This window comes from Phaethon aethereus, assembly GCF_964289735.1.
Source record: "Phaethon aethereus genome assembly, chromosome: 20".
Lineage (NCBI taxonomy): Eukaryota > Metazoa > Chordata > Aves > Phaethontiformes > Phaethontidae > Phaethon > Phaethon aethereus.
The window spans coordinates 7,861,067-7,876,153 of NC_138596.1; the positions used below are offsets into that span (position 1 = coordinate 7,861,067).

General features: G+C 40.7%; 1 protein-coding gene across 1 annotated transcript in view; it reads right to left on the minus strand.

The window, feature by feature from the left end:
• Positions 1 to 11,764, minus strand: part of SETX (senataxin) — a gene marked incomplete at its 5' end in the record, with an annotated part of 29,208 nt that extends 17,444 nt beyond the window's left edge. The window contains 8 exons of the mRNA XM_082008983.1: positions 53 to 4,636; positions 5,523 to 5,613; positions 5,976 to 6,147; positions 7,178 to 7,297; positions 7,578 to 7,797; positions 9,731 to 9,840; positions 10,043 to 10,253; positions 11,585 to 11,764. Coding sequence (XP_081865109.1) covers positions 53 to 4,636; positions 5,523 to 5,613; positions 5,976 to 6,147; positions 7,178 to 7,297; positions 7,578 to 7,797; positions 9,731 to 9,840; positions 10,043 to 10,253; positions 11,585 to 11,764 — 5,688 coding nt within the window. The remainder of the gene's footprint in view (positions 1 to 52; positions 4,637 to 5,522; positions 5,614 to 5,975; positions 6,148 to 7,177; positions 7,298 to 7,577; positions 7,798 to 9,730; positions 9,841 to 10,042; positions 10,254 to 11,584) is intronic.
• Between the last annotated feature and the right edge of the window lie 3,323 nt (positions 11,765 to 15,087).

The following is a 15,087-nucleotide window of genomic DNA, read 5'->3' on the forward strand; positions in this document are numbered from 1 at the left end:
TAAAATTTACTAGGGTTGATGAAAACAAACTAAGAGGCAGATAGCTACTTACTGTTTCAAAGGCATTTAGCATCATCAAGGGGAAAAATGTATTAAAATAGTCATTGTATCCCTGAAATTGCACAGGAACAGGGGCTACTAGAGACTGCAGGAGATTACTTGGAGGTCCAAACTGGCTGGAGTTTGCAAACATTTCGTAAGTCCACTTTAGGACTTCATTAACAAAAATACTATGATCACGCTGCTGAGCGCCAAGAAAAGAATAACGTGCTTCTCGTCCAGGCCTTCTGGAAATATTTGAAGCATTGTCGTTCTGTCTATTTTGTGGCTGGAGAACGTTATTAGAAATATAGGGTTGAGGTACATTACTGAAACTTGGAGACTTGCATGTTTGATTCCCTATTGGTACAGCCTTAGCATTTGGTGGCCTGACCACCGCCGGTTTCATTGCATTCACTTTGCTTTTTGAAGCTGGAGGTAGCTTTTTAACATCTTCAAGATCCTTGCTGAAGGCTGCATTCCGTGAAGAACTTGCCGAGCTGAAAATTTTGGTAGTGGAAGGCTTTCTTGTTTTAGAAGGTGGCAGGAGAGAAGGTTTGGCAAACAAGTGATCTGCATCTGAGCTGCTGGCTGAATGCTTACTACAGTACTCTCCTGGTTTTTCCACTTTTTCCATACAGTCTTTGTACTTACATTTCACAATAGTCAAGGAGTCATTCTGCTGAAGGTTTTCAGTAGTATCCATTTCCTCTGGTTTTTTACTAGTTCTAGTAGTATCTTGAACACTTTCCTCCTCAGAACATAATTCCATATCCACAGGATCTAACTGAGTTAAAAATAGATCATCATCTTCTTCACTGTTTCCATCTGATTTACACCCATTTGCTTTTGAAGTTGTCTTCTCACCCTCAGGCTGGACAATGCAACCTTTTCCCGAGGGTTCATCTTTATCACCTGCAACAAGTGCAGCAGAAGAGATACTTGAATGCATAGGTACAGGAGGAACCATCATACTGTTACCCTCCAATTTTCTGTTCAAGTCTGAAGAACTAAGCATTTTAGAGAGACACATCTCCTCCTCCACAGAGAGGCTTTCAAATTTTCTCTCGCTGGCAAAGGGACAAACAGTCTCCTCCCTTTTTTTCTCTCTTTGGTTTTCAACAGATCCTTCAGCAGAAGCCAGTTCAAAGCTTCTAGGATTTTGTTTCATAGGATTTTGTTTCATAGATCTTGTATCCACTTTGCTAACTTTTTTGTTTCTACTCTCAGAACTTCCTGCAAGATTTTTCACTCTCACACTTTTTTGGGGCCTTGTCTGCCTTAAAAACTGAAGGTCTTGGCAGGCTAGCAATTTTTTGTTATGTTTTATAGACAAGCTCTGAGGAGCAATTAGTTTAATCTTCTGTTTCTGTGAAACTCCAACTCTTCCTGCCGCTTTACCATAGCTGCGCAATTGAGCTAGGCTCTCTAAAGTGCGTTGGGATAATTCAAACGCTTTGCGGGGCGCCTTCTTCAGACCAAGTTTTTCTACAGTTGATGCTGGTGCAGGACACTGCCGAACCTTCCTTGGAGGAACCACAGCAGGCACTGACCTGCCAGGTTGAGAATTTCTTGATGTACTTTGAAGTATTTTTTTACTTTGTACTGTTTTAAGAACAGGAAGGTTTTTAGGACTTCTTTGAATAGTTCTTGCTACCTTAGATTTTGCTAGATTCTTCCTTGGGCTCGCACTATTTTTCTTAAGGGCCAACTTTGAAGCTAATGACATGTTAGATGTAGATGCTCGGGGTTCAGTCAATTTTGAGTCCAGGGTGAAGTCTTTAGCAACAGTACCTTTGTCTGCAAAATTCTCTAGCTGATCTTTTGCATTTCCCTTACTAACAGATTCTTGCAGTGCTGAATTAGTTACTTCTTTTGTATCATCAGCTTCTTTCTGATGAGAAATATTTTCCATCTGCTTTTCTGTCAAGCTTGCTTCTTCCTCCATGGTATCACCACTTACGTAATCCACATCATAACCCCATTCATTTGTGTGATCGTTCAGAAAGCCACCTGAATTACTACTATCGGCTGTTGTTGAAACATCATCTTGCTTATACTCTTGAGTTGCTTCCGTACTATACGCTTGAGTATCTTGCCAAACCGAGAAGACATCAACTTCTGTTTCAAACTCAAAGTATTGAGACTCACAGTCTTCCAGTGACAAGGGAGAACTTGGCGTCTTTGATTCTATTTTGTTATCACTATCAGAAATGCAGCTGGAAGTTGGAGGCTGCTTTTCAGGACACACATTTTCATTCTTTTTTTTTGTTTCCTCCTTGTCACCTTCTTCATCTGAAGAGTCTGAAATTATAATGACTTGATTGTCAAGGAAATCTGCATCACAGGGAGACTTGGTACTTTGGCCATCACTGGAAGATCTTACAGCACCTTTCACTTTCCTTTTAATACCACATACATTATGACGTACTGAGCTTTCCTGGCTTGAATCAAAGGGAAAATTGACACTTTTGGCATATGCAGCTAAAGATAATTTACTGAGTTCTCTATCAACCTGGGAGTCTGTTAAAGTATTATGTTCAGAAACCATCTTCACAAAATTTTCCTCTTTCTTCCCCACTGAATTGTTTTCTCTCTTGAAATACTCTGAAAACTTGAACAACCTATCACTTGATTCACACTTCATTGACAGTGGCCTGATCTGAGAAGCAGTGTTGGATATCTCTCTCTTATTTTCAGAGCTAGATGGAACACGACCATTTGCTGACGTTTTATCCATACAAAATGTCTTTGAAATTTGATGTTTACAGTCATATTTAATCAAGTCACTTAAATTAGGCTGTTCCCGGTCTGAAATCTCCATGTCAGTGTCTTTCTTAAACACAGACTTTAACAGTGAACTTGATTTTTCTTCAGTGGATACTTTTTTCAGCAAGGTGTCGCTAATCCCTGAAAGCAAAATATGGTCATCTTCACTTTCCTGCATACCAGGCTCATTTTTAGAGGAGCTAGAGCAATCTAACGGTGTTTCCTTTGATACATGTTTAGTGGGGACCAGTCCAGATTGAAAAGCACTGTTGATATTTTTTTCCTGCATACTTTCGTAACTCCTTGAAGACAGAGTATCAACAGAGATTTCCTTTTCACACAAAGAATTCACTCCCTGATGTTTATGACAATCTTTGCTTGTACAAAGATAGCCAGTGCAAAGCTTAGGTTGCTCTACCACTGCTTTTGAAGCGCTTGTTGCTAAACTGCAGTTTTTCAAGTGGTGTGGCTGTGCTACTTCTGAGGGCCATTCAGTTTTCTGTACCTTGTTTTTCAAATTTGTGAGTCTGTATGCATCTACCTTAAACTTTGAAGAGGAACTGGAAGACATATTGCTTTGCTTTACATCCGAGCTGTAAACATGTTCTGGAGAATCAACATGAGTCTGAACAGCCAGACGCATTGGTGTTATGGGTCCTGCTTCACATTTGTTTTCCAACTCTTCACTTGTTCTGAAATCTAAACGCTGGACATTTGGATTAAAGCACTGATTATCCATATCGCATTTCCCAGCCACAAGATCATTGCTCCTGTTTTCCTGAACTTTCCCACATACTTTTGTTGCCAAAGAGTTCTGCGGCCAGTCATATTCCTGAGTTGTAAAGTCATCAACTTCCTTTTTAATATTCATCAAGAGGCCTTCTGTGGATGTCCAAGATCTTGAACTTTTAGATATATCTATACGTTCCTCTTCCCAGGCACTCTTTCTTCTAGAGAATAGGTTCTCTTGACAATCTTCATCTCCGCCTTCTTTCAGTATGACAGCAAATGGTGAACAAAGGGCATCTCTACCATGTACACTCATCTTGCATTCTTCACCACATGCACTCTTCTCTTGCTTTATAGAAATGGCAGGCAAAGTTGGAGAGTTTGCATTGTTTCCTACAGGCACAGGGGTATTCAATGCTCTGTCCTTTATACTTCTTATAACTTGTTTTAGACACACTTGTAATTCCTGGGTTTCCTGGATGTTCAGCTGCCAACCCGAAGACAGATTTCCTCGTAGAAGAAGATTGAGTTTGTCTAGGTATTGCTTGCAAAGAGCATGCTGGCCAATTTGATACCCTTCTCTAAGAAGGCTGCGTATCAACTGCACACAGGCGTGCTGCACAGAGTTAGAAGCTTGTAAAGATACTGATGATGAACCTCTCACACAGTGTCCAGATGATTTTTCAGTGCACCGTGTAAATGCAGTAGCTGGAAGCTTAGTACATCTCACCACTGCTTCCACCCACTCTTGGGAGCTAATCCATAGCAAATGCAGGCACTTTTTATTTCTGTGTAGTTCAATAACGGACACCAAGATCAGGAGAAAAAATTCTGAAATTTTGTCACACTGCTGGATTCTCTCATTGAGAATATCTTTGATTTCCGAGCAGAGGTAGTGAATGACCTCCACTATATACGCTACACCCAAGTCCTTGAGATCCATAAGCGACTGAACAAAAGGGATGAACCACAGAAATGTGCTATTATGGACACGCATATCTCTGCCAATATCAGACTGAAGCACATTAGCCAGCGTTTGCATATCTTCATACATGTTGGGGCAGTAGTCTGGACAAATGGCAGTCTTCCATCCAGTATCCTGAAAAATAAATTCACCACACATCATCCTCATTATGCACATCTGCACAGTTCAATCTGCCAGAATGTTTTCTAGCCATAGAAGTTACTTTGTCTCAAATATATGTTGATTAAATTATAGCATCTCTTATATCCTAATATAAATCAAAATCTAAATTTAAAGAAATGCGAAAAATAAAGATCAAATTAACACATGTATGACGAACTCATTTCCTAAAATGTAACCTATGAAGTAAGTATAAAGTAGTACTTCCTTTAAAAATCATTGTGAAATCCTCCAAAGATGTTACATTGACATAATTTAACCTCAGATAATCAAATATACATTTAAAGCCTTTAAAAAACATTTCATAAATACAACACACCAACACCAAGAGAACACACTCACAAATGTTTCTTCTGCTTTATAACAACAAAAAAATGGTGCTATTTTGGAGCACGGTCTAACATTTGAAAGTTCATCGATGCACACCTCATTACTCCATACTCAATATATTAGTTTATAATACTGAGAAACAAAAAGCAAAATACAAGAACTCAATCAGCAACTTTTCTTTCAAATTGAATTCAGGGATTTTTCATTGAGGTACCAATTTTTGTTTCAATCCTGATACCAATTCTTGGGCTTTAATACCATCCCTCCCTAATCCACAAACACATTCTTCTTTCCTCTTACAGCCTGAAAGTACCAGGTAAACAAGACGTCACCAGACTGCCTGCTATTAAGGCACACAACAGTGACATACATGATTTAATATTTTTTCTTTACAATGTTACTAGTAGAAACACGAGTATCTTCCCCTCCGTATTTTATAGATGGTTTAAACTGACAGTGTCATTCAGCAATCAGAGTTAGAAGAACAGAGAAATACAATTTTTTTTAATACCTTTTGAGGCTTTTCTGTGTTATAATTATAAACAATCTGACTGCAAGTAACCATGTCATCATTGTAGTCTGACTCCGGCTCAGATTTTGTCCTAAAGAGAAATACAAATCATTATAGACTCCACACAACTAACTTAAACTACAAGAAAGCCAACTGGCCAAGACACAGATTTCACTTTTCAGATACTGACCATGTGAATATTAGAACTTGTCAGCAATAAAACATACCTATGAAAAGATAGCATATTTACAAGTTTTTTGAAAGAACCTCACAATTTTAGGGGACGTACTTCATCTTTTCATTGCTTGAAGTTGGCAACATCTGATTTTTTTACTTGCCATCTCCCTCCCCCAACACAAATTAAGGCAGCACTGACAAGAAAACCAAGACGAAGCTACTACGCTACCTGGTATTAAAATCAAAAAACTGTTCTAGTCTCTTAGTAAAACTGACCTCTTAAAGCTACTGCGTATATTTTTTATCTCATTGTTGTAGCTCGCACTGTTGATAATGGTTTGAAAGGCTTGGACAGGATCAATAAGCTGACCCCATACTTTAGATCCGAGCTGATCCAAAATAACCATGAAACAATGAAGCGCTGGCCAGAAGGGGTCAGTAGAATCATCTGAAACATAACAGTAATATTGGGGAGAGTTGAAATGCAAGAGTCCTGTACATTCTTAGACTAAGCTGAAGTTGAAAGTAGTTGGTTTTCACTGATTTTTCTTAAGTACTAATATATAGAAACGTATTCTAGTAAGTTGCAACTATACTTTTTGACCCGGAAAAAAGAAAAAGGATGAAAAAAGTCAACGTCGCTTATCTGTACAGACACTGCCCCTTACACAGTCTTAAATCAACAGGAACCTGGATAACTATTACTAACATTTCCTAACTCTATGAAACTGATTCTTCCATACCAGTTTTTGCAGTGCTGTTCTAAGAAGTGGGTACAACTTACACAGCTATGACAATTTATACTTCACATTTAAGCTAGAAGCAATGGCGTTTCCTTCAAGTGTGTTCTTCCTTCTTCATATAAGATAGTATTCTATCCTTAGTAAACATACTAAGCTTATAAAGATCTAGTCACTTAAAAGGCTGCCCTGGTCTTGAGCTCATGTGCCCATTCCCAGGCTATGCCATCGCATGTGGCCTACAAGAATGGCCAAGAGCTACTAGTCTAAATTCTAAAGTCTAAATTCCCAGCTGCAAAAGGAGTTCCTTCAAACAGACGGACGGAAGAGTCAAATTTTAAGCAAGCTGCAGCAATTCAGAAGAAGGTGTTTCTTTTATTTTAGGACTCAAAATTCAAACTTCATGCCACAATGAAATGCGCATTCCCATACAACCTGTACATTAAATGGAAATTATATGGTAGAAATTATAGATTTATCCTCAAAATCTCTAAGCCAGGCTTATGCAAAGCACTGCCATCCATTCTCCACTTAAAAGTTTGTTCAAATGTCATTTTTCAGTATTTGTCAGTATTGCCCAAATATTGTGCAATATTGGCCATCTTCCAGAAGATAAATCAGCCTCAGTTAAAAATCACCTCAGCATTACACTACTAAAAATTTACTCAGACAAGGAAGTTTGATAAAGATAAAAATAGGCTATGAACTGTCTTAATCTCAGCAGTTGAAAGGAGTTACCAGCTGCTTCTTTCTCCATGGTGTGAAGTATAGACTGCATGAAATCATTTTGTTTGTCTGGGCCCAGTAACAAGGAGTCCATAGCTTGTTCTTCCAGCACTGTTAGCAACATACAAATCCCTACAAGAAAAAAAGCAGCAACCTGTCAGTGTTATTTGCAAAAATTTGTTCTAACAAGGATCATTTTCCAAATGCCATTACCAGTGTAACACTTGACCAGAGATCAGCAGCAACTAATTAAACACAAACTCACTACTGCAGTTGTGCAACATTCGATTTTCCCATTTGACATGCCCCAAAATAAACAGCACCTATGAAATTGTAGAGCTCTGACTTGAAAGAAGTGCTTACAACATGAGAGACTACATGCACAAATTCATTTCTGATCATAAATACTCACCTAGCCAATAGTTCTTGTAGTTGGCAGCATCATATAAATGAGATGGCAGAAGGATGAGTTTACCCTTTTCAATCATTGAAGAGCTGTAAATATCTGGACTCTCAAAAAGCCCCAACTCAATAACTTTGAACAAGCAAGTCAGCACTTCCTGTAAGTCGTAGTAATCATCCCTGTCAACCTTTCCTAAATTCCTTGCTGTTAGGATGGCCCATCGACGAATCTAAGAATTAAAACAAAAAAATTATAGATCAATAAAAAGAACAACAAAAAAAAAATCACAATGCTGTAAGATCAGGAATCACTGCTACTACAAACGGGACAAAACTACATTTTTACTCAAGCAAGGTCTCATAATTGCAAGTAAGAGTTAGTCTTTTTCCAAAATAACCTTAGAAACAGGCTTACTATGGGTATGAGTAGTTGGTAACAAAGTTAAAATTCAGGGTAATATATACAAACAAAACTCCTTCAGATTCATGTGACAAAGGGACAGCATTTGGTTTTGTACTTGCTTTATACTGTTTAAACATTATTGACCAATATTTACCAGTTAGATAATTGTATATTATAACAACAAGTTGTGTTGTCAGCACAGGACACTTGTCATTTCTTGCCTTAGTGGAATCATTTTCTGACCTACTGAGAAAACTTCAAAGTTTGAGCAAGTGTAAGGTACAATACTATTAAATCTCTTACTGTTTCTTAGGACAACTTGAAATTTTGTACGCCACATTGGTGTGTAAGTAAGCCAGTCTTGGAAAGGGTTACAGCCACAACCTGCCCACCAGCCACAGCAAATGTAACCTGACTCACCAAAGCTGTATCAAATGAGGTGGGAAATGATGATATGAACTCGCACTCTCCTGATATAAACAAGTGGCCCACTTGAGTTACAGTACTCCTTCGAGAGTTACACATCCAAATTCACTTTACACAGACAGAAAAGTCCCTGTGTGGTGTTTAAGTCCTGTGATTTCTAAGATCATGCAAAGAAAGCACTCAATCTCCCTTCACGATTAACATGGTGCATGAAACCAGGATCCACTGTTCCAACAGGCCCTCCTAATTGCAGCAGAGTGTTTGTTCCCAAGTTCTCTGCATTATCACTATTTTTCAGTACTCTTCCCTATTACTGATACCAGTTTCACTTCCAGGATGTGTATATGTAGTTTGAAGGAACAGCCCTCTTACTGGATAATACATCATCTTCAAAACAATGTAGAAAAAAACCCCTCAGGTCTTTTTTGTAATCTCTCAAATCCTTTTAACCAGAAAAAAAAAAAAAATTAGAAGTGTTGCTAACAACTGCAATTGCAAAGCCTCTCAACCCTTTCAACCTAGACACTTCCAGGACTCCAAAATTTCTGTGTTACTTTCTTAAGAGATTGGATTCAAAAAGAGAGCAGTCTCTGCTATGTACACCAGCATGAATGATACTAAGATCAGCTGACGCTTCTAAATATCCTATCACTTTCAAACGATCTTTTGATCTCTGACTGTTCAACATTAAAATATCCCATATGGATTCAGACTCGGGGGGGGGGGGGGGAAACAAAAACAACAACACTGCAGACTTTTAAGTTGTCCCACCACAGAATACACAAGTCCATTAAAACACAACATTGCCTCCTTGTAATGACAAAATCCAGTGACAATTAAAGGGTATTTCAGAGGAATTACACTGCTGAGCATCTCTTCTTGCAAGTAACTACACTATTCTCACTTCTTCAATTTTTCAGGTTCTGAATATTACTAAAATGTGAAAGCTTCTAGGGATGGAGAAAGAACAAGGAAGGAGAAGGGGATTAATACACTAAATTACAAAACCTGGCCCACTGCAGAAGAACTCCGCTTGGGAGTAAACGGCATAAATTTACAGTTTGGTTGAACATCTATAACTTCTGCTGACTAAATGCAAACAGTGAAGTGATTCTAGAAGTTATTGCGAAAGAAGAGTTTGCTCTCCTTCAGCAAGGGCAACTACATTCCTACCGAAATCTCATTTTTATATATATATATACCGTTAAAGAAAAATACAGAAAATCAAACAAAATTCTGAATGCCACTATTTTCATATTCTTGTCATTAAAAATAAGAATCTGTTCTGATGCTTTTTAAAACAAAGTTTTAGTGGAACAGAAAACGCAACTTACCGCTTCATTTGGGTGTACCAAAAAGAGATAAATTCCTGGATACTTCTCAAAGACCTGAAATGAGTTGTGACTTTGTTCCATTCTACAGAGCACTTCTACACAGAGCTCACCTGAAAGGACACACATAGTTATATAGTAAGGACTAATTTTTATGCTTACAAGAAAAACCCAACACACTATTTAGTGTCAAAATAAATATTTTTATATATATATATACACACACAAGGGTACTTCAAGTTTAACTTGTTATTTGCAGCTCCTTCAGTAGAAACAATACCATTCCCTTCCAACTGTATACTTTAAGATACATACTGACTTTCTCGTGCAGCAGCAGATATGGGTATTTCAGTATTTCTAGAAGGGGCACTCGCAGATTATTCTCAAAATCTGGGCCCACATAACCAGACAGCTGTGTCTCTCCATTCTCATCCACTATAAACAACTCATTATCTTCTCCAGATTCTTCACGCATAGATTTCTCAATGTGGGCCACAAGACGGGAAATTTCCAACTCCCACAAAACCTGTTCAGTAGGGAAAAACAACTTATCAAAGTGCATTTGTGAAGAAAGTGATTAAGGACATTTATCATCACATGCAGAAACCTTAACTAGACTTCCAAAACTTACAATTTCATTTTGAAAAGTTTCTTTCCAAGCGTGGTGTGCAACAATAAAGTTTTGACATGGCATTCAGACAGTGCAAATAACAAAACTCTCACTTCAGAGTTAAGATTATAGAGCAATTTTTAAAAGAGTGACATTCGAACCAGAAATATTTTTGTAATTCTGTTAAATATTCATAAACTGTTTCAATAATTATTTTAAGCCACAGGTTACTCACAAAATTTTGTTCCACTGGCCAGTATAAAAAAAGTGCACAGTACAAAAAACTACTGTATTTAGGAAGATGGGAAAAGCAATTTTAAAATCTTGCCTTCTCACATATCTTGCGAAGTATTAGTGGGAGTGAATGTAAACAATGCCAACAGACTGATCGACTTGCTGAATATTTGTAGGGGATTTGGCTGACATAACAATACTCATCTAAAGTAACTGCTCCAAACCTCAGTTAGAAACCAAGGTTATTTCCTAGACACAGAAAGGAACTTTCAGCAGTCCAGTCACTCTACTTATTTCCAGTCTATACTTAGATGGGATTGCTCTCCAGAGAAATCTAGCTGACTAAAGAGCAACCATCTGTATCATGATCAATTGGCTACAAATATTCATTTTACATACATATACACGTAAGGGAAAAAAAGCTTTTCAAAATAGAGAACTGGATACTAATAAGGGAGAATTATAAATGGCTTATAATAAAGTTTTTAAACTTTTTTGATTGTTTTAATCGCACAATCTCACAAGCTTGCAAGATCAGACCTCTGAAATTCAAGCATAGTAGAAAACTGTGAATGAGAAATGAAAGCAAAAAGAGGAACAAATCCAAAGCTGAACAGAAGCCAGAAGAAGGAAGAAAATACATTAAAGAAATAGAGCTGTTAGTTTGTTTGGCAGGTGTTCTTTCTTTCAGCTGTCAAACCATCATAGCATGAAGTTCGAGCTATAATGTCTAGTCAGCAACTTCCCACTACTGTTTTAGTTCTTGCTAATTTGAATATATGCAAAACAAGAGGACCCTCTTGTTTTATGATCAGCTCTTTGCAAATCAACATTAAAAAAAAAGCAGTCAGTTAAAAAGCAACATACCCTATTTGCAAAAAACAGTAAAACACAACCCCTGCACAAAAATCCCCCCAATGCCAAGGCTGGACCACAGAAGCCCCTTCTGAAGTTTTCCTTCAGTTCTGAGTCCTCTCACTCAGTAACGGGCAGGAGCCAAGTCTCTTAATTACCTCATGCAACCTTGGCAATTTTTCCCTTGCTTTGTGGTATTCAACCACACACTCCAGGCAGTAACAGAGATCATCATTGGATCCTTCAAGATCTTCCAGGGACAACCGTTTAGAAGCATAGCTCTTCAGGAACTCAGTGGTGTCAGAACCACTAGGCGTACACCATCGACATGTGCTCATTCTTTGGATGGAAAGAAGAAAGAATTAACAGAAGTCCAAAGACTGAAAGCAGCAAAGTATTTCCTTTCAGCCACAATAGTACCTAGTTTTCAAGTGTGATGAGTTTCAGGATTTATCTAATTCATTAGCAGTGTACATGCATGTGTTCTTGGGTGTTCTTAGATCATAGAAGCGCATGCAATTAAACAAAAAAATACAGATTAAAGCATTAAATGAACACTACAAAAAAATGCCTGCTGAATGGCAAATATTAAGAGTAAAGCACCAAAAAGAAATCAAATTACATAATTTGCAAACTACGAAACAACATGTGAACATTCACTTTACATACAAAAAAAACCCACCCTCATCCACACTTAATGCATACTTTCCAGAACTACAGTGCTAAAGTTCATTATATTATTTAAAAGGAAAGACAGTAATTGCTTCTGTTATTCAGCATAACAAGAAACGTAAAAGGGAAATCTAGGTAAGGCAAAACCATACATTTCCTCATACATACACACACTGGGGAAAAAAACAATTGTGGTATTTACCTTTGGAAGAGGAAGCAGTTTGCTGTGCAGGTGTGCCAGGTCACATGGTGGGACAGAGAGCAGCGCTACCCGGCAGCTAGGGAGCGGGGCTGCCACCTCCAGCCATGCCTGCGGGTACAGCCCAGCAAAGCGGTATCGTCAACAATCCATCCCCTTAGTAACCATGTCTTGATGATGTTTCGAAGATCTAGAGCAAAACGGGAACATCAGAAACCGGTTCAGTTCACACGTTATAGACTAAGAATCGCTTTTAATTAACACTTTATATTAAGCACGCATTTACTAAAGGGATAATTTGCAACTGAATCCCTCCTGTCATTCAAGAGCGGGTAATACAATATCTATCTCACCTTTTTCTAAAAAAGGCGTAAAAATTTATCTACGCACATTAAGCAAGGAAATGGCTTAAGCAAGCGTACGCGGATACGTAAACCTCAGCTGAGAACAGAGCCCTCGCCCTGCAACGCTCAGCTATCGCTCCGCTTTCACGGCTGCCCGCTGATGAGCGCCGACACCTGCACACAGAACCGCCTACACCGAGCAGCGCCTGCTCCCCGGGCTTAAGCTGCCGCAGCCGCCCCCCGTTACCCCCGGAGACAGCCAGGCTCTCCCCAACAGCTCCCCGCGAGAGCCCCGGGCGCACCCCGCGCGGCTGCTGGACACGCCGCCCGCCCGCCCAGCAGCCCTGCCCGGCCCCGCCGCCCGTGAGGCCGCCGTGAGCCGGAAAACGCGCCGCTCACCTTCCCGCCAAGCGGTCCCGGCCCAAGCCGGCCCAGTAGGGCAACCCCTCCCCTGCGGCAGCGTGAGGCAGCGGGACCAAGACAAAGGGACGCCCGAGAGGAACCCGGCCTCCCCCGCGGCAGGAAGCGCCAGCGGGGCCACGGGAGGAAGACCAGCCCCGTCCCGTCCCGTCCCGTCCCTCACCTCACCCCACTGCCGCCCCGGCCCGCCGCCACCGCCGGGCCACCCTCAGGCCGCGGCCCACCCACCCCCCCCCGCTTCCGGTCCGCCGGCGGAAGTGGGCGCAAGCCCTCACTGCTGTGGCCCGCCTCGTGCAGCCGAGCCCAGCCCCTTCGGGGGGGGGGGCGGCCTTAAAGGGCCAGCGGTGAGGGCGGAGTCGGGCGTGCGTGCGACGGGGAAACTGAGGCACGCAGGGATGTGGGGGAAGGGAGCTGCGCAGTAGCATAAACCTAAGTGGCGTCAGCGCCCCAGGGAGCACAGCTAGGGCACTGCCTCAAGGGCAGAATTCTGCAAGTACTAAAATACCTCAAACGCATGACCCAGCAGTCTGAAGTAACCCCGAGGGGGAGAAAAGCTTCCTCACAGCCGCCGAGGCAATGGAAACCACTCCAGCATACAGCCTCTGCCTGCACCTCCCAAAACAGGCAGGAGAAGGTTTGTCACTGCTCAGGCCCGGGCCCTGCACGCGCAGCTCAGCAATGAAGCCGCTTCTCTCGACGCTTGTGTCATCCTCTGCTCTCCAGGTCACAGGGGCTGGGGGCCGCTGAGGAAGCGAACAGGGAGTTCGCTTCAACCCCCCCCGTCGATTGTTCAGTGTTTGGGGGGGGGGTGAAAAAGGCAAGTCACCGTTTGATCTTCAGCTGCTGTCACCGTAACACTCCTCAACTTTGAAGTGCTTCTCTGCTGCAAACACAACTCTTGTAACCTGGCTGTCTCCGTCTTTGATAATGCCACACAGCCGAGAAATTTTTTTTTAAACACCATTCAGGCCATTAACGCACCAGGAAAAATGCCTGAAGCGACATACCTGCTTGACTCACCGAAGTTTTTAGTTTTCAGACTTGAAGAATCTGTTATGCTCTTATTTATAATGCAGCCTGAGACACAAAGCTTTGTCAATGTTATTTCCCTCATCATTCTGTGGAGCCTGTTTGTTTTTTTCAAAAACCTCTACACCGTTTGCTCTGTTTTCAGTAATATTCGTATACCCACGTGAACAACTGCCTCACATGCCTGTGCTCCCATGCACAAAGGGAAAAGCTGCTTTCTTATGCCCTCTTAAGTGCCATTATGATGATCAACAAGTACTCTTCTTCTCCAAAAAAAGCGATTACAAACACCAAATTACCAAAGGAGATGCAGGTAAGGAATTGTTTCCCTGCTCCCTTCCCAAGGCCACGGGGAAGATGGACAGCATCTCCTTTTTTCCTGTGCGGCAACGGTCAGGGTTCTAGTTCCAGCCCTGGCTTACTCAGTTGTTAAAAGTAGTTTCTGTGCCAAATAATATATCATCAAAAGTCCTCCTTTAGAAGTTTCCCTTTAACGGATAAAATAAATCTCATTATGGAGGTAGAAGTTTATTTCTGTGGGATCTCATCTACAAGCTCTACACCCACCACTCGTTTGTGCTCTAGCCTGCAAAAAATTCAGAGACTCTCTACCTTTCAAAAAAAAAAAAAACAAAAAAAAACCACAAACCCACAAATGTGAAAAACACAAACAGCTTAGGCTCAAAAATTCAAGTTCTTCAGCTTTTAACGTTCAAACCCATAAGGCAACAGAAGCAAATCAAAGACTTAAGTGGAAGGGGGCTGGCACATCTTTTTTCCCTGCCTTCCCCCCTTTCACCTCTTGGCTGGAAAACATACCCTGATACTTCTGGCTGATCTCATGGGGTGTCCTGCCTGTCCCACAAAAATCACATTGTTTTCCATCTTCAGAGAGACTAAAGCCGGACTACGGTTAAATACAGAAAATTCTCATTCAACATCCTTTGCTATAAGTCACAATCCAGAAGAACCTCCAACAAGGCCTTTATTTCAATCT